The sequence below is a fragment of the Muntiacus reevesi genome, chromosome 4, assembly GCF_963930625.1.
Source record: "Muntiacus reevesi chromosome 4, mMunRee1.1, whole genome shotgun sequence".
Classification (NCBI taxonomy): domain Eukaryota; kingdom Metazoa; phylum Chordata; class Mammalia; order Artiodactyla; family Cervidae; genus Muntiacus; species Muntiacus reevesi.
In genome coordinates, this window is record NC_089252.1 from 108,111,484 (window position 1) to 108,133,242 (window position 21,759).

Genomic DNA, 21,759 nt, shown 5'->3' on the forward strand with positions numbered 1-21,759 from the left:
AGTAAGCTGGGGAAGGCCCTGACCTGGGGGGTGAGCTGGAGCGGGTACTGCTTGCGAACAGCTGTCCCTCGCTTCTCAGCCACTGGCTGTGATCCGATTAATCCATGGCCTCTGCTGTTCCTAGCCAAGCTGGATGTCTCTGTGTCAGGTCCGTCCCCCCTCCCTGGTATCGGGGAGAATGCCCTCAGAAGACAGGCCTCACCCCTTCTCTGCCCTGGGTTGGGAGTCAGGACTCCAGGATTCTCTTCCTACTGACTCATAGCACCACCACAGCCAATCCCTAGCGTACCTCAGTTTCCCTCTGTGTAACAAGAAGATAGCTGTCGTTTCCCCTGGCCTGAAGGGAGTGGGTTAAGGGGAAGCTGTGAATCAAGGACAGGGGACTCAGCTTTGGCTGGGAAGGGCACGGGGCTCGGTGGACTAAAGAGAAAGGCATTGGGATGGTGGCAATCCTTGAAAACCTCAAACCATCTAAACTGCCTCTCTGCGGAGGGCTGAAAAACAGGAAGGGACTGGCTGTCCCTCTTAATCTGGGGCTGATGTAATCCCTAGATCACAGCTTAGTTTGCTCCTGAGAGACCCTAAAACTCACCCTCCGAGGGGCTTTAGGATTGCCCATGGGACAGAGTCAAATAGGAGAGGTGCTGACCAGGGTCTCAGTTCTGTCCACCCCCCCCCCCCGCCCCACCTCCACACATCCTGGGTGCTCACAGAAGCCATCTGCCAAGGACTGGGTGCTCCTATTGGCAGTTCCTGAGGAGCCAGGTCTGGCTTCAAGGTCACTGGCATGTGGGTGTTAGGGTCCTCAATCCAGTCTGGGGGGAGCAGGGGCCGGCTGGGCTGGGCTGCTGTGAGAGGCCCCAGGGCGGCGTGGTGTGGGGTCCCTGGGCCAGGCCAGTTGTGGCCCGGCTGGGGGAGGAGCTGCCTGTTTGTTGATGCTAGGCCTGGGCCCCAGCCAGGGCAAACACAGCTCAGAGGCCTTTCCTGCCACCTGCCGAATCTCCCAGCCCAGCTTGAGGTGGCCGGACAGCTGGCAGTCTTTACGGGGCTCCGAGAGGTACCAGGCGCCTTCTCGCAGAGGCTGGAGGGAATGTCCATCCATGCAGCTGCAGTGCTGGGGCAGTCACCTGGAGTAGAAGATGGTGGGAGCTTTATCTCAACCTGTGGCCCAGCCTCCTACCTCCAAGCCCCCATCTCCAGAAACTGTCACACAGCCCCAAGAAACTGCCAGATACATGAGGCAGAACGTAGGGTCCCAGCATCACTCAGACCCTTCTTGCAGGGTCCTGGCAGCCCTTTGCTCTGTTCTTCCCTCTTTAGCCATGTCTTCTCAGCCTCCAGCTAGGCAGCCTCCTCTCAGCATGCCAGCACATCCCCTGGCACGTTGGCTACACAGCATCCCAAGACTCTCTTTTACCATGGGGCCCCATCTTCATCTCCAACCCTCTCTTCAGAGCCTAGCATTTCTATCCTCTGATTCATCCGACACACTGCAGTGATTCCTGCCTCACACGCAGCCAGCCTCCCTGACACCCTCCTGACCTACTCTTCCCAGCTGGCCTCTTCACTTCCCCCACTGCCCAGTTGGCCACGCTCTTTCCTGGTGTTCCAAGAACATGCCAGCCTTCACTTCCCTCTTCCTCTGCCATCCTGGTTCTCCATCCTGTCCCATGTCCTTGGCAAACTCTCGCTTGTCCCTCAGTAGCTAAATGAAGGATCACCTCTGAGCCCCCAGGAAGAGCCAGCTCTTTCTTCCTACACCGACGGCAACAGTCCTTGCCACCCCGCCACACAGCCGCAGCCCCAGTGTCTCCAAGTACTCTGTGTGGGTCCTCGAGGCAGGGAAGCTCCTGCCAGGTTTGAGTGTGCAGATCAGGAAAAGCCTGATGGAGAAGCAATCTGTGGGCTTGGCTCTGCCAAGGGGAAGAAAGACACCTGCCAGGGTGGGGAAGAGAGGGCACAGTGGAGAGAAGGAACAGCTTAACCACAGGGAGCTGTCAATGAGTATGAGATTAGCACTGATAGGCAGAAGGCTGTGTGCAGGGCGAGATGCTTGGCCTGGAGTCACGATGGGGGCTTTCGAGGCCTTAGAGGAGAGGGTGGTTTTCACCTCCACACCCCAGGGTTGAGGACCCGCACTTGTAGCTCCTGACTACACTCTGCCCAGCTTGGTGTCTGGGAGGTTCCCCTTTGGGCCCAAGCTGGGGTTTAGGGCTGTAGAAGTCTAGAGCAAACCCATAGGCAAACACTCCTGTCTGGTTCTGCCCTGGCCTGCATCCACAGAGCTCGTGACCTTCTAGCTAGAGCCTGTCCCCACAGCCCTGAAGGGCCCCCCCTCTCCCCCGAGACCTGGCCCCCAGCTTCTTTGGCCACTGAAGCGGCTTAATGAGCCCAGATCACGTGGGCCCCCCATGCCTGTGGGGAGGGCCCAAGCCCCCAGTGGCCACCCGACCAGGCCCTGACGTCAGCAGCATTAACCGTTCACCAGGCCCGTTTAATCTCTGTTCCATGGCTGGGCCAGGTTCATCCCGCCAGAGCCAGAGTCGAAGGCCATGAAGGTGCCTAGGGGCACCTTGACATTGGGGTCAGCAGGGATGGCGCTGGCTGGAGGTGACCACAATAAACGCCGCCTGCCTATAAGATGAGGGTGTGGCCACATGTTGACTCTGGACCAGCTCTCTGATCCTCTGCCCTGGACTGTGAATCAGTCACTGGGCATCCATTGATGCTGCTCACTAGGGTATAATTTACACTGGTGTGGTAAGTGGGGCTGACGAGGCTTCCATCCAGGAGACTTGCCCCTCTCCCTCCACTTGCTGGCCATGAACAGGGCAGCTAGAGGCCAGGCAGAGTCCCCAGCCCGTGGGATCCAAGAATGTTGGCTCAGAATCCCAGCCCCTAGGTCAGAACCTGGAGTGTGGGGTCCAGTGCCTCCATGGTATTTGGCCTCCTCTCTGTCTCTTGCCTAGGAAGGCTGGGTAGCTCATCACCTTCCTTCTAAGACAAGGTGGCTAGAGAGACCTCTCCATGAGCCCAGCTCTCCCGACAGCTTCCTCTGTCTCAAGCCTGCCTCCTCCAGCCTTTCAAAGCTTTCTGTCTTCTGCCTTGCTCTTCCCCATGTAATCCCACCATCACCCTGCCCTGACCCACCTCACTCCAGTAAATTGTTTGGGCAGAGGGTCCTTAGCAGGGATGAGCAGCCCAGCTCAGCCAGGCCCCAAACCACCCAGTGGGATCCTGAAACACTGGCCCCAGCCCCATCCTCCCCCTCAGGCCTCTGAGCAGCACCAGAATGGCTACCCACATGTTTCCTGGGCTCCCTAACCTATCCAGTGTTCCCCGACCTCTGCCCCATGCTCAGGCCTGCGCACACTCATGCTCCCCTTCTAGCCCCACGCAGGCTCATTATGCCACTTCCACCTGGACATTGAGGATGCTGCCCGCATGCTGCCTTCTGTCCAGTCCCAAGGATCTATCTGACTCCTGGATCAGGAGTGGCCACAGTGGCCACAGGTCCAGAAAACTCAGTCCTCTCAATACTCCTTTGCAGCCCCAGCTTGGTGGGGGTATCACAGGCACTTGATCACCATACAAATTCAGACCCTTGTCATTGAGTCCCATTCCTTGCAGATGTTGGTCCTATGGAGTAATGACATAAATCTCTTCCTCGTGGAACCTCCCAGCCTCACTCCTCTCATCCCCCCATGTCCAGCCTCCAGGAAAAATGTGTGTCACCATATACATGCTTTTATGAAAATTTTTATGATTATTTTTTCCAGAAACAGATTTGGAAAATAGCATTGATGATTCTACTCCCATTAAAGCCAAGAATGTGAAAGTGTGAAAGTGATAGTTGCTCAGTCGTGTCCAACTCTGTGATCCCCTGGACTGTAGCCTGCCAGGCTTCTCTGTCCGTGGGATTCTGCAAGCAAGAATACTGGTGGGTTGCCATGTCCTTCTCCAGGGGATCATGGCCACCCAGGGATCAAATCCGGATCTCCTCTATATAACACTATAAATACTGTTTTAGGTATAAATAAAATACTTAAGCTTAAAATAGGACTTCCCAGGTGGTGCTAGTGGTAAAGAACCCACCTGCCAATGCAGGAGACATAGATGTAGGTTTGATCCCTGGATTGAGACATAAGAGACACAGGTTCGGAGAAGGAAATGGCAACCCACTCCAGTATTCATGCCTGGAAAATCCCATGGACCGAGGAGCCTGGGGGGCTACAGTCCATGGGGTCGCAAAGAGTTAAAAAAAAGAAAAGAGACACAGGTTCAATCTCTGGGTCGGGAAGATCCCCTGGAGGAGGACATGGCAACTCATTCCAGTATTCTTGCCTAGAGAATCCCATGGACAGAGGAGCCTGGTGGGCTATAGCCCATGGGGTCGCAAAGAGTCAGACATGACTGAAGCAACTTAGCATGCATGCACAGCTTAAAGTAATGTTGTGAATTTTAACATGCCTACTTTCAACTTATCTGACATTTCTTCAACTACTTTAATGTTCTGTAAAAAAAAAAAAAATTAACCTTTAAAACTACATGAAAACATATATAATAGGAGTGGACATTTTTCCTTTTGCTTTGGGGTCCAATATGGTTCCACCAGGCTCTCTTGGATCTTGTCTTGATGAAAAATTTTGATATTCTGTTCATTATGGATTTTTGCAGGTAATTTTGATTTTTGAAAGTACTGCATTAATATTTATCTTGATTACTGAGTTTTTTGGCACCACCTTAAGTTTTACATCTGAGGTGAGTGCCTCATTTGCCTCACCCTAATCTCAGCCCTGTGATTATATCCTAGCTTCAAGGGCTTCCTGAACCCAGGAAGCATAGGCCCTTGGGCTGGTGGGTGGCACCTGTCCAGCCTTCCCTGCTGCTGCTTCTTCCATCTTCCCTTCCCTTCCCTGCTCCTGCTCCACGCAACTCTTGTGACCCAAAGGCCCACATTCCTGGGCCATACACACCCTACTGTCCATGCCAAAATGAGCTTCCACCTCACAACCCCTTCTTGATCCAAGATTGTCCTTGTGAACATTTTCCATGGCTCCTTTGCCCCCTCAATCCCTCTCAGGACACCCAAATTGATCCCATGCCCCCAAGAGTGACCCTGCCATGTTAGGTCAGTCGCTTCTTTCCGGAAAGAACCATCTCCCCACTCATGTCCAGTCCAGCACTGGGCATTGAATAAATGTGCATGATTCATGATCATTAACTCTCCCCTTCCCCTCAAGAAAGGACAACCAGGGCCTGATGTAAAGGTTTATTGCCGAGTTTGTGTATCTAGCTGAAGGGAGTGCAAATTATGCCCTGGCCTTGTTAGACGGATGTTCCTTGCCCTTGACTACAGCATGAGCCCCGGCCCATGGGCATCAGCAAGGACTAGGTACTTGATGAGGAAGTGGGGAGTAGGGGTAAGGGGACATGGGCCTTTGTCCCGGATAGTTCAGGCATGGCCTTTGCTTTTTCCCACCAGGGCCCTGAATGGGAAGGGTGAGAGAAGCTGCTGGCAGGGACAAGGGGGTCACATGGGTTTGCTTTTGACCCTATCTGAGGCAGACCCCTCTGGACATAATCTTGGCTTCCTTCCGGTCTCAAATCCTCTGCCTGGGGCTGATCGATGGGAGCCGGACTCTGCTCCCAGCCACCCCTCAGGACAGTTTGACCATTGGCCACAATTGGTGTCAACAGTACCCTCCCTCGACAGAGTGGCTGGCCTAGAGTGCTGTGGGCTGGGGGGGAGTAGGACATGACTCTGGTCCTATGGGGGGAGGGCTTAGGGGATGGGAAGTTTCCAGCTTGAGTCTATTCTTGGTACCAGGAGCCCCCAGGCTTGCCCTGACTCACTAAGTCGTCTCCGTACAAGCTGCACAGGCCAGAGCTGGCTTGGACTTTGGACTCCTGAATCTGCTGGGCGGGGCAGCCACTGGCCACTGGGCAGATGGGCATCAGACCCTGTCACATGGAGGCGGTAAGGCCAGAACGGGCTGATGGTAAGCAGCAGGCCTGCTCAGAGGAGGGCTCCATGCCTGCCCCCTGCCCTTCATAAAGGTCTGGGAGGGAGGGCTGTTTGCTGAACCCAGACTGGCCAGGTGAGTCATGGGCCTCCTGGGGCAGAAGAGAGGCAGGAGATTGGTCAGTGGGGGTACTGCTGAGTCACCATGAGCTGTAGCTGCCCCAAGTCCTGCTTGCTTCTAGCTGGGGCTGGCTGTGGTAGGTCCGGGAGGCCAGTGCAGCCAGGCCGTGAAGGGCAGTGCTGGGGTGGCTGGGGGCATTGGACTCTTGGAGACCTGAGAATCCTGGGAGCCACGAGGGAGGGTTATAGGGCCTCAAGGCTAGCAGGGCTTAGAGCTTTGAGTGTGTGGCTGGTGGAGCCACAGGCTGGGGCCCAGGAGTCCTGGGGGACTGATAGGGTCTTGTGCATTGGGGCTACAAGGTGGCAAGGGCTGCAGGGTCTCAGGGACGCATGAGCTCAGGCACCTGTGAAGAGAAGAAGGAACAGAGTCAGCATCCCTAAGCACCAGCATAATTGGGTTCAGGCTGAGAGACAGAAGGAGATGGGCGTGGAAGCAATGTCCCAGCTGAGTGAGGGACTGGGGCGGAGTCAAAAGAGAGCAAGTGGGTGGGGCTTGTGGGCCAGGGGCGGGGCCTGTGACCAGGGGTGGAGCCTGAGGAGCCAGGGTGGGACCCGGAAGCAGAAGGGTCAGAAAGTCCGGGGACCAGACGCCAGGCAGCGGAGTGGATCTGGAAAGCTGGGGAGGGGCCTGCAGATGGGATGGGGAGATGGGGATGGGGCCCGGGGGGGAGGGGGGCGGCGATGGGCACTGAGGTCAAGAGGCAAGACAGAGGAGCATCCCGGCCTGCGGGGGAGACACCTCAGAAGAGTCCGCAGTCTTTGAGGTTCTCCTTGATGATGATGTCGGTGACAGCGTCGAAGACAAACTTGACGTTCTGCGTGTCGGTGGCGCACGTCATGTGGGAATAGATCTCCTTCACGTCGCGTCGCATGTTGAGCTCGAGGAATTGCACCTTGATGTAGTTGCCGGCGTCCTCATATGTGTTGGGCCCTGACAGGGGAGGGTCGGGGGCTCTCAGTCCCTGCCGCGAAGCCTCCTTCGGCGGCGGGAGGAACGCAGGCCAAGAGAGTGGCTTTGGAGCGCCGCCTGATGGCAGGCCGAGGGTCTCACCGTTGTAGTCCGGAAAGCAGATGCTAAGGTGCGCCTTTTTGATCTTCTCCGAGAAGACGTCCTTCTTGTTGAGGAAGAGCACGATGGACGTGGTGGCGAAGTAGCGGTGGTTGCAGATACTGTTGAACAGGTGCAGGCTCTCGTGCATGCGGTTCTGAGGAGGGCAGAGGCTGTCAGGCACCGGGGGACAGGGGTCGCCATCCCCCTCCACCTGGGTGCGACCAACTGGCTGACCCCAGCCAGCTCTCTGGGCTCCGGGTCCCCACGCAGACAGCTCCAAGACTGTCTCCTCCTCCCCCCACTCACCCACCCTCCCTTCATCTCCTGATGAGGAGGCTGCCTCGTCTCCTCCTCCAGAGAGCTCTAGGAGGAACGTCCTCTCTCGGTTGCTCGCTGAGCCTGCAGCGCCATCTCCTCCCTACTCAATTGCTCAGGCCCAGCCGGACACTCACCACTTCGTCGTCCTCCACCAGCACCATGTCGTAGGCGCTCAGCGCGGCGATGAAGATGATGCAGGTCACCCCCTCGAAGCAGTGGATCCACTTTTTGCGCTCTGAGCGTTGCCCGCCCACATCGAACATCCTGCGGGGCCATGAGGACCGGAAACCCGTGCATCAAGTCCCCCGGAGACGCCCACAGGCATTCCCTGGCTTCCTAATGCTGGCTGGGAGGCACCCAGGTGGGCCTGCATCCAGAGGGGTCGGACTTCTCTGCAGGCGGGGTGTTGGAGAAGGGGCAGGGTCTCTAGAAGGGCTGGGACCTCTGTGACCAGACAGGCCTCAGGCAGTGAACTTGGGGGGCAGGCCTCCCCACACCAGAGGAGGAGTCAGGGCGCAGTGCCCTACCGAAAGTTGAGGTCCTTGAAGGAGAATTGCGTCTCAATAATACCCGTGGTCTTGACACGGGAGCGCAGTACATCCTGTTCCGTGGGCACGTAGCCCGGGGTTACCAGGCGCTCCAGGTCTGAGAGGTAGCTGTGGGAGACATGGGGTGTGGGTAGGGTTGGGTAGATGGGTGTGCCAGGGCCCCGCCTGCCCCCCACCCCTGCGCCTGGCCTGTGCTCTCACTAGCCAGCGGAGTCGTTGAGCTGGTACTCTGAGGCTCGGTCGAAACAGGCCTGGATACCGGAGTCCTTCCATAGCCGCTGGATGATGTCTGACATCTCCTTGGGCATCGTACCCTCCTCGATGGTGTCCGCCATGTGCATCAGCTTCCGGGCGTCATCCTGAGGGCAGGGGAGTGGTTGGTGGTGACCAGAGGCTGGGGCCCTGCCTCGCACCTCGAATCCCCAGAGGCCCTGTTCGGCTAGGCTCTTGGCACACCTGGCGCGCAGAGTCTCCGTACTGGATGTTGAGTGTGGTCATGGCACGCACGATGGCCAGGATGGACTGTAGCGTGTTGCCATAGATGATGGCAATGAACTCGAGACACTCTTCCAGTGAGTACCCGTCTTGATGGATAATCCTGCAGCCATGGGAGCCGGGTCAGCGCCTCTTGGGTGGGTCAGGGGACAGATCTCCAGTGCACGCCCAACCCCAGGGCCTCAGGTAGGGCAGGGGCACCACCCACCCCCAGGGCCTCAGGTAGGGTAGGGGCACTCACTTCATCTGCTTGACAATGGTACTCTTCCCAGATTCACCGGCACCTGGAATGGAAACCTGGCCTCAGAGATGCGCAGACCGCACCATCCCCTCTATCCCACCTGTTTCCTTACCACACTCCCAAAATAAGGTCCTGATGCCCCAGAAGCAAAATCTAAATGTCGGGAGTGACCGAAGGGGGCTGAGGAGGCGAATGGACAACCTCAACTCTGTCCTGGAGCCTCCAACACCTTGGTATGCTGTCTTTCGGAGGCCAAAAATAAAGAAACCTGGAGCTCCACCTTGTGGACGATTCTGGTACTACAGGCATGGTATTATTTGAGCCAGGTCAACCCCTGCTTTTCCACCTGAGGTGGAAGGGAATGTCCCCAAGAGGCTCAGAGGGAATTAGCACTTTTGCTGGGGGAGAGGACAGAGCTGACAGTCCTTCTGAGCCTGCTCTCGTGTGGGTGTCGGGCACAGTTAATGGGATTTCTGGCTTAGCCTGTCTTCCCTGGGGTACTCTGGTTTGGTCTCCCTACGCACATTCACCTGTCTGACTGAACCCTGGACAGCCTGGGTGAAGCCTGCGATGCCTTCTCAAAACAGTTCCTTCCCTCGGTGGTGGTGGCAGGAGGAAGTACTGGATCAGTCCTATCTCCCCTCACTACCCATGGGACCGAGGACATGGCTTTATCTATTCCTCACTGGGCCTTAGTAGCCCTCTACACCTTTTAGCTGTCCTGCAGGTCTGCCAGCAATAAAGCTCTGGAAACTGAGGGCCACTGTGTGTGGACCTGGGAGGTCCTAGAAGCTACCTACTCTCAGGAGGACTGTGACTTTCTCCTTCCCAAGGGAGCAGCCTTGTTGTGGTGCTCCCAACGAGGCCCCTGGTTTCTGGGCCCTGCCCAGCAGGCCCGTCAAGCCAAAGGCTCAGGTTTGAGGGAACATAGCCAGGGCAAAAGTAGGCCTTGAACGCACATCTCTACAAAAAGTGTGGTTGGCACACACATCTTGGGAGGGGAGGTTGCCTGAGGTTTGAGCCCTCTAGAGAAGGTTTCTGTGGGATACCTAGCCTTAGGGAGCCAAGAGTATAACCACCATCAGGCCTGGTCTTGCTTGGCCTGGGCTCCGCTCTGCTTATTGCTAGGCTGTAGGCTCATTCTGTTTCCCAAATCACAGCTGCTTCACAGAAGGGCCACCTGCCTGCCCCCAAGCCCCTGACTGGCAGATGTGGCCCCTCCTCAGCCCACCCCCTTACCCAGAAGCAGCAGTTTCACGGTTCGAGCATCTTTCTCAGCATCTTCTTTCAGCTTCTTTTCCAGCTCCCTTGAGTGCTTCTCCTCAGCACTGGCCCCAGCCCCCATGGTCCCGGCAGGAGGTGAAGGAGGAGGGCGGTGAGTTGGTTCTTCTGGATGGAGGGGGTCCCCAGAGCCAGGCTCAGGCCAGCCTCTGGCCTCCCCGGACACCCTTCTGACCCCAGAACTGGGAATCCAATGGCTGTCTACGGATCTGTGCAGGACCTGGTGGGGCTGCTTAGTAGGATTTGGGGGTTGTTGGTATCCAGGAGCCAATCAGAGACAAGGACAGGTGAATCCAGCTCAGCCCCCAGCCCTCCTAATCGGGCTGGCATGGCCCCAATCCCTCAACTGCTGACTCTGCATCCCCCTCTCTGCCGCTCCCCAAACCCTCTGGGAGAGACCCTGGTGGTAGTTTAGCCCCTGCTCCAAAGCAGGGGGACAAGTTCTGGGTGGCTCAGGCTCAGAAAGGGGAAGAGAGAGCCTCAGTTCTGGGGGTGGGCCTGGAAGCAGGGAGGAGAAGCCTGCAAGGAGCACCTGCCCACTGCCTAGTATTGGGCTCAGCACTGCTCCTTGCCGAGCTCACACCGGCCTGGCGGATGCGTACCACATCACTGCACTGATGAGGAAGTGGAGGCTCAGAGGATCACGTGGCAGGAGGTGGTTGAGAAGGGCCGGTGACTCCAGGCCAGGGTTCCATGCTCAACAGGGAGTCAAGAAGGAAAGGTGGACATTGCATTTGCCCTGTACCAAGGGCTGGATCCAACCTGGGTGAGGCCTCTACCTGCCTCCATGATTCCAACAGACTTGGGTGTGTGTGCGTGTATCCTGTACTGGTGTCAAGCAAGGCAATGACGTATGTTTGTCTGTGTATACTTGCGTGTAAACATGTGCCTGTGCTTTCATGAGTACAAGTGTATGTCTGTGCTCGCTTGTTTGTGTACCACGTGTGTGCGTGCATGAATGCTTTTGTGCACTTCTCATGTGCATGTTTATATGTGTACCTTGCTATGCTTATGTGGGTTAATGTTGCATGTGTGTGAATGTATAAGTACAGCCCATGTGAAATGCATGTGTGTGGATTTGCCTGTGTGCACATACATTTATGCACATGTCTGCCTGTATGTGTGCACATTTGCACGTGTGTGTACCCATAAACTTGAGGTCAGCAGTCTGACCTGTAGAGGTGGCCAGGCTCTTCCAGGGAATGTCTTGCAGGCCTGTTATCAGATGGGAACACTGAGTCCCAGAGCAGGTCTGGCACTCCCAGGGGAGGAGCAGATGAGCCCCACTCCTCTTCTGTCCCCTGTGGGTGCCCTGGGACCTGTTAGGGATATGTCCAGGGCATGCCTGCCTCAGCTTAGGGGTTAGATGTCTGTGTGGGATTCAGATGGGACAGGGTGTGCTACTAAGTGGAAGTGGTTCAGCTGAGCATGTAGTGTTGAGTTGCAGCCTCTGGAGTTTTGCCACCTCCCATGAGAAGACTCAGATCCTGGGCTCTCAGCCCCCTCCTGGCTGGACTCCCCAGAAAACTTGCTGCCTTAGCACTCAACTCTTGCAGACACAAGGCTGCCAGGGCCCCATATTCTGAGCATTGAAGATTGTCCCTAGTGTTGGGCAAGCTGAACAGGCACATGTAAATCAATGAAGTTAGAACACTTCCTCACACCACACACAAAAATAAACCCAGTCGCTTGAACACTTAAATGTAAGACAGGACACCATTAAACACCTAGAAGGGAATGTAGGCAAAACATTCTGACATAAATAGTACCAGTATTTTCTCAAGTCAGTCTCCCAAGGCAATAGAAATAAAAGCAAAAATGAACAAATGGGACCTAATCAAACTTAAAAGCTTTTGCACCTCAAAGGAAACCATAAACAAAATGAAAAGACATCCTAAGGAATGGGAGAAAATATTTGCAAATGATGACTGACAAGGTCTTAATTTCCAAAATATGCAAAAAAGCTGATGCAGCTCAACAACAACAAAAAACAAATAATCTAATCAAAACATGGGCAGAAGAACTAGACATTTCTCCAAAGAAGACATACAGATGGCCGACACGCATATGAAAAAATGCTCAACATTGTTAATTATTACAGAAATGCAAATTAAAACTACAATGAGGTACCACTTCACACTAGTCAGAATGGCCATCATTAGGCAGTCTATAAATAATGAATGCTGGACAGAGTGTGGAGAAAAGGGAACCCTCTTACACTGTTGGGGGGCATGTCAGTTGGTACAGCCGCTATGGAGAACAGTATGGAGGTTCCTCAAAAAACTAAAAACAGAGTTGCCATATGATCCCACAATCCCACTCCCAGGCATATATCTGTAGAAAACTGTAGTTCGAAAAGATACATGCACCCATATAGTCATAGCAGTACTATTCACAATGGCCAAGAAACAACGTAAACATCCGTCAACAGATGAACGGATAAAGAAGATGTGGTACAAAAACACACTGGAATACTACTCAGCCACAAAAATACATGAAATAATGCCATTTGCAGCAGCACAGATGGAACTAGAGATTATAACACTAAATGAAGCAAGTCAGAAAGAGAAAGGCAAATACCGTATGATACCACTTATATGTGGAATCTAAAATATGACACAAATGAACTTTTACAAAACAGAAACAGACTCACAGACATAGAGAACAGACTGTGGTTGCTAAGGGGGAGTGGTGTGGGAGAGGGATGGAGTGGCAGTTTGGGATTAGCAGATGCAAACTATTATATATAGGATGCACAAACGGTAAGGTCCTACTGTATAGCACAGGGAACTAAATTCAATACTTTTTGATAAACCATAACAGCAAAGAATATTTTAAAAGGATGTATAAATATATGTATAACTGAAGCACTTTTCTGTACAGCAGAAATTAACACATTATAAATCAACTGTACTTGAACAATTAACACACACACACCACACACACTGACCCTAAACATGTGGGAAGTAGACACTGGTTCTGTGAGTTGGGAGCTGGTGGCTTCAACAGCTGCCCTGGGTGAGGGGAGATCCGTTCAGGAGCAATAGATTATTTATGCCACCTTCAACTTTTAGGTTCCATTTGTCTTCTACCCTGCAACCATGCTGCAAGTGGGCCCTGGGAATCTCTGTAGCCCTGTACACACTGCCCAGGGCCCAGGTGTATAAAACCAACAAAAATCTGCTTTCTACATATTGGGTTTGCTTCAAGTGGGACTATTCCACTGCCTCCTCATCCCCACCTGGCTCCCCTTGCCTGCCAGGTATGGCCCTGAACCCTGCTGGATCCCTGAGCCTCCCTAGCTATTGGCTTCCCCTGCCAACACTCGGGAGAATCCAGCTGCCAATGGAGGAGATACAGGTTCAGTCCCTGGCTCAGGAAGATTCCCTGGAGAAGGAAATGGCAATCCATTCCAGTATTCTTGCCTGAAAAATCCCATAGACAGAGGAGCCTGGCGGGCTACAGGCCATAGGGTTGCAAAGAGAGTCACACATGACTGAACACGCATGCACACCAAGGCTTGACTCATTAACTTTTGGCCCAGGGCCCCCAGCCCCACTTCCTCTCCAGCGGCTCCCCACTTATCCTGGTCTTCCCTGCCTCTGGACATTTGCTTGTGCTGGGCCCTCTGCTGAGAGCTGGCAGGAAAGAGACAGGAAGAATGGGAATTTTGCTGATTCTCCGGCCAGGGGCAGCTGTAAGGCTGTGGCTTTGTCTTGCCAATTCTGAGTCCTGAGTTCCTGGCAACACACAAAGCCAGGTGAGAAAGCAGCATGAGCAAACGATCAAACGGCTGAATGAATGAATGAAAGCTGATCTTGCAAAGGAGACCGTGGGGAACTGGTGGTCAAGCCACATTAGTGGGGGCAGGAGGACAGAATCTGGGTGTGGGCTGAACTCCTACCCTCCCTCCTGTGCCAAGGAGAATGCCAAAGTCCAGTCCCAGAGCCAGTGTTTATTAGCAAGATGGAACCCAAAAGCAGGTGCGGCCGGGCAGCAGAGGGCTGCCAGGAGCCCCCACCCACCTACCCAACTGCCCCCCAGAGCTATTTACACCCATCATCTGAAGTAGTGGGCAGAAGGGAGCCCTGGGGAGCCCCTGCAGGCCCCAGGCCTCCGCCATGGCCCTCTCCCCCCTCAGTGCTACCTGAGCCTGGCCCCTCTGCTGTTCTCCCAGCCCCCTAGTCACAGTGGCACAGAAAAAGCGAAGAGGAGGTAGAGAGGCCAGGCAGGGTGGGAAGGAGGGGCCGGAGGGGCTGCCCCACCCAGGCAGGGCTCCTCTTCTCCTATCCCCAATAAATAGAGAATAAATACCCAGGAAAGGGCTGGCCTTGACTGAGTGCCCCTCTCCCAGGCAGGCGCTGGCATCCTGTGCCACCCCCTTCTTCCCTTCTCTGAGTGCATCTGCGCCCCCGCCCCCCACCCCCAGTCTCCAAAGCAATCCTCGCCTCCACGTGCACGCCAACAGCACAGGCTGACGGAACACACTGGCAAAGGTGTGTGTACAGTCCGTGCCCCATCCAGGTAGAGCTTGCTCTCTCCCTGTGTCCTGTCGATCCCGCCGGTGGCCATTGAGCAGGTAGACTCCCAGGTGAGCCTGGGGACTGTGTGGTCCTGGCCTGACCCGGCCAACTGGCTGGGCCTGGTTAGGTGGGCTCTGTTTTCTGCTGTCTCTGACCAGCTTGGGTCTAAGTTCTGGACGATGCTGCCGTTGAGGCAGGTTATTTACAACCCACCAATAAATACTGTCTTTGCAGGGGCAGGGTGTATATAGAATATAGATATTTTATATATATATATATATATATATATATATATATCTTTTATATTAAAAGGAACAAGGGCTAGAGGCTGGCCCATTGCAGGGCTCAGACAGCAGGCCTCATGTGTCCGGCGGGTGGTGGCGGCGGTTCCGGGGTTTTTTCTGGTCCTGGGGTTTAGGAGGCCTGGGTGCCCCTGGGGCCTCCCTGGGACTCGGGGGCACGTGGCGCCAGTAGCCCTGGCAGTACTGGTGGATGAGGCCCACTTCTGGCTGGGCCAGCAGCTGGGCCAGCTCTTGGTAAGGGGGCGTGGGGGGGCCTGCGCCCGGGGGCGGTGGAATGCTCGCAGCTGGCGGTGGGAAGAGGGCCGCATGGATGGCGTCCCGGCCCAGGACGTGCAGCTGCACCCGTGTGATGACGTGCTTGAAGTTGTTCTCGGTGGCTGTACAGGAGTAGAGGCCGCGGTCGCCAGGCTGCAGGGCGCGGAGCAGTAAGCCCTGTTCGGTGCGGAGGAAGCGGTCGTCTGCGCGGATCTGCGGGGGCAGGGGGTGGGACTCAGGGGCTGCAGGCCACCTTTGTGGCCACCCCGTGGAGGGACACCCATCTGGAATTTCCGTGGAGCAAGAAAAACCCACGGAAGTGTCCATATGACATCTGAATAAGACGCACTGCCATTTCCGGAGGAATGACCATAAGGGGAGTCTGTACAATCAGAGAATTCTGGAGTACACATACAATTTCTGTTTAATGAGAATACACAGATGTTGGGGCACCCTCCTAGAATTTCCGTTTAAGAAAGGATTGCCTAGAAGCTATTTCCATAATAGGAGGGCTATCCGATAGAATTTCCAGATGCTGGAACCCACCCACGTGACAGTCCCATACAGTGAGGTACACTGCCAATCAAGCACACATATGGAACTCTGACATAAAAAGGCATGCCTACAAATAGTTTCCATGTAATATGGAAGCCCCACAGAGTTTCCATATAACTGGATTCACCCAAGTGATTTCCACACCGGGAAGGGTGCTTCAAGGACTTTCTTAGAGTGAGGGCTGCCCCACTCCTGGTTCCTATACCATGCTTCACCCACGTGGAATTCCTACTGTATGAGGGACGCTACCATCCACGGCAGGGACCGCGGGGCACGGGAAGTCACCTCGCGGCGCCGGTCACTGGGATCTCGCTGGAAGAGCCACTTCACTGTAGCCTGGGGCGAGCGGGGCTGGCATTCAAGGAAGGCTGCGCTCCCTGCCACGCCGTACTGCACGGACTCCACGGCGTTCTTATTGGCTGCAGAGAACAGGGTGCCACGTGGAGCAGCTCCGCCTCTGGACAGACTGCGGGCTGGCGGGGGGCACATGCAGCCACACACCCCCACATACACACAGGCAGGGCTGTGCCCTCAGGCCTCCACTCCTGGAGGGGGTGGCCAGGGACGTCCCTTCTCCAACCCCTCACCTCCACAGGACCGTGGGAGGATCTGTGCAGTGGGGGCCCCGTGAGTGGCTCTGCGGGCCGCACGGCTCCGCGCTGAGGAGCGCCCAGCGGTAATGAGTCACAGCACACTCACCGTTGGAATTGAACCCACGGCACTGCCTGATGGGGTTCCCATGCCGGACGTCCTGCCGGCGGCTCCGCCTGGATGAAGATAGCTCCTAAAGAAGTATTCTCAAGAAAGCTTGTTCTCCCCCACTCCCCACCACCAGGTCTCTAGAACCCCAAAACTCCAGGCTAGAATGCCTCACCCACAGAGACCTGCAGAGCAATATCACATCCACCTCTAGACCCCCAGGACAGAGCCTCGGGTCTGGTGATCAGAATTCCCAAGGTCTTAGGGCCCGCACCTCTTAGAGGACGCTGTGTAGCGGGAACAGGCTTGGCCATCCCAGGCACAGTAGGGGTCCCGGGCGAGGCAGCAGTCGGCACAGGCGGCCCCATATGCCTGGCAGCGGTGCAGGCTCAGATGTGTGACGCCCACAGCTGAGGCCACGTACAGTTGTTGCTGTGGGCAGGGGTAGGGGCTGGTCAGTTCCCCCCCTGGCAGCCAGCTTTCCTTAGGAGCCAGTTGAGCTGGGCTCCTCCCCTTCCTGTTTGGTGCCTCGGTATCCCCCATCTCTCTTTACCACGCGCTTGACCCCAAGGGGAGGCGGGTTCCACTCCCACTCCCAGCCCACCTCGCCTAAACTCACCCTCTTAGAAGAGATGGTCATGGTCTTAACAGGTGCTGGGTCCTAGAAGAAAACAGGCCTTAGCGTGCGACCCTGGGGACCCCTCCTCCTGTCTTGACCTGGAGGTCTGAGGTCAGGAGGTGGTACCAAGGAGGGCTGTGGTGAGCAGGACAGGACACCCACCTTGAAGACCTCCACCTCCTCCAGCATGAGCTCCTCCATCTCCTGGTCGTCCTTAGGCAGCACGATGACCTTCTGCACTGTCCCGCGGTCTGGAACGGGCCGGGCAGGGCCTCAGCGGGGCTGAGGGTGCTGGGAAACGGGCACCAGCCTCAGCCCCTTCCCCACCAGGGCCCAAACCCCCCAAGGGCAGTGGAGTGGGCGTGCTCTGTGCCAAGGTGGAAGAGCAGCCCCCAGATGAGGGGAAGAGGGCTAAGGGGGCTGGCCCTGCATAAGGAGGGAGCCACAGCTAGACTCTGCCCCTCTGACCCCAGACCCTCGTTCGAGAAGCTGAGAACAGCATGCTGAACGAGTTCCCTTGGGCTGAAGACTACTGGGACAGTGGTGACTGTGGTCTGCGTGTGCACACAAGAGCATGTGTGCACTTGGACCCGGGTGTCCTAGAAGCGCCTGCCTCTGTCTTCCCTCTTCCTGCCCAAACATGGGTCCCCAGGCATCCTGGGTCCCCATCCTCCCGGCCACCAGAGATGGGGATGGGAATGGGGTTTCCTCACCCCCGTTCTCAGTTATCCTGGTAACAGAAGGCCCCACAGGATGAAGGTGGCAGGGCTGACACGGACAACCTTGTAGCTACCCCCTGGGAGGTTAGGGCCCAGCCCTGCGGGTCAGCCCTCCACCCAGCGGGCCCAGCGTGGGAGGGGCCGGGAGCATCAGTGGGTACCTGTGCCCAGGAAAAGCACCTCATAACGCCCGTCAGCTGCGTCCACCTGGTCCACGGCCACAGTGGTGAGACGGTAGGGGGCGCCTGTGCGGACCACCAGGGGCCGCCGCTGCAGCGGGTAGACAGCCTGGTACATGAGCGGGTGGCTGCGCATGAAGTTGATGACTTCATCAGGGTAGTCCTTGGTGGACTTCATGGACGGCGTGAAGGTTCCGCCAGGGCACTGCAGGCAGGTGATGAGCGTCAGGCCCAGCCCGCCCCGGGCCCGCCGGGGCCCATTCGCTCCAGAAGAGGTCTCCCCTCTGTGCGTGCCCACCCGCTGTCTCCACCTGCTCTGCTTCTCAGAGCCACCCTCCATCTGGGCTTCTGCCCTCCACCCAACCTCTCTGCAGGTCCTGCTCCAGCTGAGGTCCCCAGGTCTCACCCAGCCAGATCCCACGGCCCTCTCCCCAGCTCACGTGCCATGACCTTGTGGCAGCCATCTGGCAGAGCTGAGCGTGGCCTTTCCAGGTCCTCATCCCCACCCATTCGTCTGACTGCTCTTCCAGACACCCCCCCGCTCCTCCCCCCGCTCCACCCCCTGCTCAGCGGGAGCTCCTGCCCCAGCCTAGCCATGTGATCGGATCATGATGTGTTCCTGCTTCCACTCCCGTGGTGGCCCCGTCACACCAAGATCAGGTGGGTCGCCTCCCTGCAGGGGCTCCTGTTCACCCCCGCCACCTCCAGCCTGCCTTGAAGACTTCCCCCACAACTTCCAGCTCCCTAACAACCCCCCCTGCCCCCAGAGGGTGCAGTCTGCCACACCCAGCCACCATTTCTGTTTCAGGATCCTAGCTGGCTTCTTTCACAGCCTGACACTGTTTGTAAATGGTGGAGTTTTCTTTTTAACTTCAACTTTATAGCGGGTGAATGGGGAGTTTATACATGTGTGTGGTCCACCCTCCCCTCCCCGCCTGCCACTTGGCTGTGAGTGTCACAGTGGTGGGGCCCAAGTCTGCAAAGGGCCTGACCCAGCATAGGTCATAGAAAGAGAGGAAATGGAAAGGCGGGCTGAGTGGGGTCCTCACCGTGCCGGGCCGTGGGTAGGGCATCTTCCCTGAGAAGGGCATCCACTGGTAGTTGGGGCCCTCCTTGTGGGCAAAGGGCCCGTTGAAGACCATGCGGATGTCAGCCATGGAGTAGACACACACGGCAGAGCCTCGGAACACAGAGCTGCGGGCAGGGCAGGCTGCTGCTGCGGGTGGGGCAGACCCTGGGCCCAGGGCCCCTCCCCGGCCTGCCTTCACCCACAGCTCCCCACCAGGATGGGGTCCTCCACAAGTCATAGCCCCTCAAACTGCCACCCCCCGCCACTGCTGGCCCTGGCCCCAGCCTCACCCCGAGGAGGTGAAGACAGCGTAGATGACTGGGTTCCTCACATCCTGGGTCTGCTGGACAAACACATCCTCTGGGGACAGAGAGAGGGGGCTGGGAGCATACCCCGGCCAGAAGCCCTAGGGCCCTGCCCACTCCGGGGAGGGGGGACCACCAAGTTTTTCTGACCACCCATCTGGCCACCCTCCCCTGCAGTGGCCACCGGGTGCTCACGGAGCTCGTCGAAGTGGGTTTCGATGCCATCCTCGCCTGGCACGGAGCAGACCAGCCTTGCCTTCAGGAACGTGCTCCACTTGTTTACGAGGCAGCAGTGGCCGCCGTCATCATTCTGGGCGGGGGGCAGGTGCTGGGTCAGATCAGCTCGCTCAGCCCCAAGACCCCGCCAAAGCCGGGCTGTAAGAGCCAGGACTGGGCCTGGGGAGGGGGCGGCAAAGGGGCCTCATACCAGGCAGATCCGCCCGATGCGGGCATACACGGCAGGGCTCTGCGGCGCCTCTGTGGACCGCTCGCGGAAGAAGAAGTAGAGTTTGTCATCGTTGCGCTCGGCGCTGTCGGGGATGAGCTCGGCATGGATGAATGAAGGGTCTGCAGGCAGAGGTCAGCAGGCCGGGCCCTCCTCAGACAAGGTTTCTCACCCAGGTCAAGTGCAGGAACACCCCCAACCCTTCCCTGAACCCGGGATAAGAAGCCACCCCTGCCCTAGCCAGTCAAGGGCTCCCAAATTTTCCATGAGTATTGCCTTATGGTGTCCGTGCTGCACCCCAGACATGCCGCCCATCGGAGCAGTCGCAGGCTGTTCTCACCATTGAGCCACCGAGAGTTGTACTGATCCGTGCGCATGGCCGTCTGCTTGCCAAGGGTGCGGAAGATGGCTGCGTCGGTGCCCATGAAGTCGATGTACACGCCTGCATAGAGCTCCTCGTCTGCAGGTGGGCCAGTGAGTCAGGGGGACGCCCTTGGCCGAGGCTGGTGCCCAGCTCAGGTGGCCTCCGGGTCAGAGGCCCGTCTCCCCCCAGGTTCTCCCAGGTAGCTGTACCACCAGTAGGGCGCTGGGGACTGTTTTCACAGCTGGTTCTGGGAGGACTGGGATTGGTCGCAGTTGGCTCTGATAAGCAGCAGCCAGAGCCAGTGTCTGTGGTGTGACTGCTCCCACCAGGGCTGATTTCAAGCTATTAACCTGAGTCACTGAGCAGAGTGGGGAAGAGCTGCTCAAACCAGTGGATAGAGTTTCTCACGGATATTCACAGAAGATGTAAATAATCTCAAGAGTATAGATAATAATAAAATGTAGTAAAATAATTAGGAAGTAATGAATTTGGAGTATCTTTACCTTTGTTTTTACAGTAATTTAATTGTAAGCTTACATAATTGACTTTTTAATACTACCTGTGTTTAATAGCTGGCCCACAAAATACCCGAACATTTAACAGAAAACCTGACAAGTGCGCTGGCTCCAGCACACCACTCCAAGGTGCTCCTCTAAGGTTCTCCCAGCAGGCCTTGTCTTCCCCCGTCAGACTCCCTGGTCTGGATCCTGCCATCCAGCTAGGGGACCTTCTTAGCAAGATGGGGAAAGATAAAGCCCACCCACTGCCTTTCCCAGGCTTGGAGGTGGCACATTGCCCAGCAGCTGCTGAGAGGCAGACTCGCTGGGCAGCCGGTAAACAGGCCGAGTGCAGGGACCTGGGTCAGCACGGGGCTTCCCCAACCTGGGGGTAGGGGGCCGCAGCTGCTCCTGAGGCCCCAGGCAGGACTCTTCTCCGAGAACATTCTCCCAACTGCCCCAGACACCTGGCCAGACCAGAAATCAACTCTCCCCATCGGTCTCTGGGCCAGCACCCTCCACTGGTGCTGCCCTGTGGGCCTCTCCTGGTCTCCCAGACGATCTCAGGCACACTCTGGGACCAGCCCTCATAGCAGATCCTGCTTGTCTTTTCCAAGGAAGCCTGCAGTCTAGAGAGCTCTGACCTTCACATGGACCCCAGCGTGGATTTCAGGGTAGAATCTGGCCCCCCGAGCCTGTCCCCGCCCCCCCATCCAAGGGGCTGGATGGAGGCTCATGCCACCTCGTCTCTGCCCGTCAACTACTGGGGTCTGGTCTGTACCCTTCCCCTTGCCAAGTGAGGCCACACTGCAGGGGGCGGGTTTCAGAAAGGGCAATTTCACAGTCTCTTCCCTGAGATAACTGTTGGGGCCATGCTCCTGCTCCAGAGGCAGAGGTCATGCTTTTAGGCCACAGAACCGGGGCGGGGTGAGGGCACTCACTGATGAGGGCCGAGGCTGTGTCCAGCTTGGGGTCGTAGGGACACTTGCCCTTCCCTGACTCGAGCTTCTCGGGCTCCAGGTAGAAGATGTAGTCCTGTAGGGCAGAGAGGGCGCAGCATCGTCCAGGCTGTCCCACAGCCAGGGAAGGTGAGGGTCACCAGACTCCCAGGGTGACAGTGGGCCCCCAGGGGAACCCTGAAGCCACCCT

General features: G+C 56.6%; 2 protein-coding genes and 1 long non-coding RNA gene across 4 annotated transcripts in view; 1 reads left to right on the forward strand and 2 right to left on the reverse strand.

The window, feature by feature from the left end:
• The first annotated feature begins 5,971 nt into the window (after positions 1 to 5,971).
• On the forward strand, positions 5,972 to 7,747 carry LOC136166811 (uncharacterized). Its single transcript, XR_010662989.1, has 3 exons — positions 5,972 to 6,101; positions 7,253 to 7,326; positions 7,631 to 7,747. It is a non-coding gene; the product is annotated as an uncharacterized lncRNA (long non-coding RNA).
• On the reverse strand, positions 6,048 to 10,681 carry GNAT1 (G protein subunit alpha transducin 1). Its single transcript, XM_065933651.1, has 9 exons — positions 10,038 to 10,681; positions 8,799 to 8,841; positions 8,519 to 8,660; positions 8,264 to 8,421; positions 8,042 to 8,170; positions 7,649 to 7,778; positions 7,197 to 7,350; positions 6,885 to 7,076; positions 6,048 to 6,489 (listed from the first exon to the last, which is right to left on the reverse strand). Exons 1-8 carry the CDS (start codon positions 10,141 to 10,143, stop codon positions 6,886 to 6,888), a joined length of 1,053 nt encoding a protein of 350 aa, XP_065789723.1. The 5' UTR covers positions 10,144 to 10,681; the 3' UTR covers positions 6,048 to 6,489; position 6,885.
• A 3,338-nt stretch (positions 10,682 to 14,019) lies between these two features.
• Positions 14,020 to 21,759, reverse strand: part of SEMA3F (semaphorin 3F) — a 28,714-nt gene continuing 20,974 nt past the window's right edge. For both annotated transcript variants that reach the window (XM_065933650.1, XM_065933649.1), the window contains 13 exons: positions 21,552 to 21,645; positions 20,090 to 20,209; positions 19,732 to 19,871; positions 19,500 to 19,614; positions 19,290 to 19,359; positions 18,980 to 19,124; positions 17,913 to 18,135; positions 17,195 to 17,283; positions 17,033 to 17,074; positions 16,688 to 16,845; positions 16,414 to 16,481; positions 16,000 to 16,133; positions 14,020 to 15,372 (listed from right to left, as the gene is read on the reverse strand). In XM_065933650.1, coding sequence (XP_065789722.1) covers positions 14,962 to 15,372; positions 16,000 to 16,133; positions 16,414 to 16,481; positions 16,688 to 16,845; positions 17,033 to 17,074; positions 17,195 to 17,283; positions 17,913 to 18,135; positions 18,980 to 19,124; positions 19,290 to 19,359; positions 19,500 to 19,614; positions 19,732 to 19,871; positions 20,090 to 20,209; positions 21,552 to 21,645 — 1,809 coding nt within the window. In that variant the 3' untranslated portion in view covers positions 14,020 to 14,961. The remainder of the gene's footprint in view (positions 15,373 to 15,999; positions 16,134 to 16,413; positions 16,482 to 16,687; positions 16,846 to 17,032; positions 17,075 to 17,194; positions 17,284 to 17,912; positions 18,136 to 18,979; positions 19,125 to 19,289; positions 19,360 to 19,499; positions 19,615 to 19,731; positions 19,872 to 20,089; positions 20,210 to 21,551; positions 21,646 to 21,759) is intronic.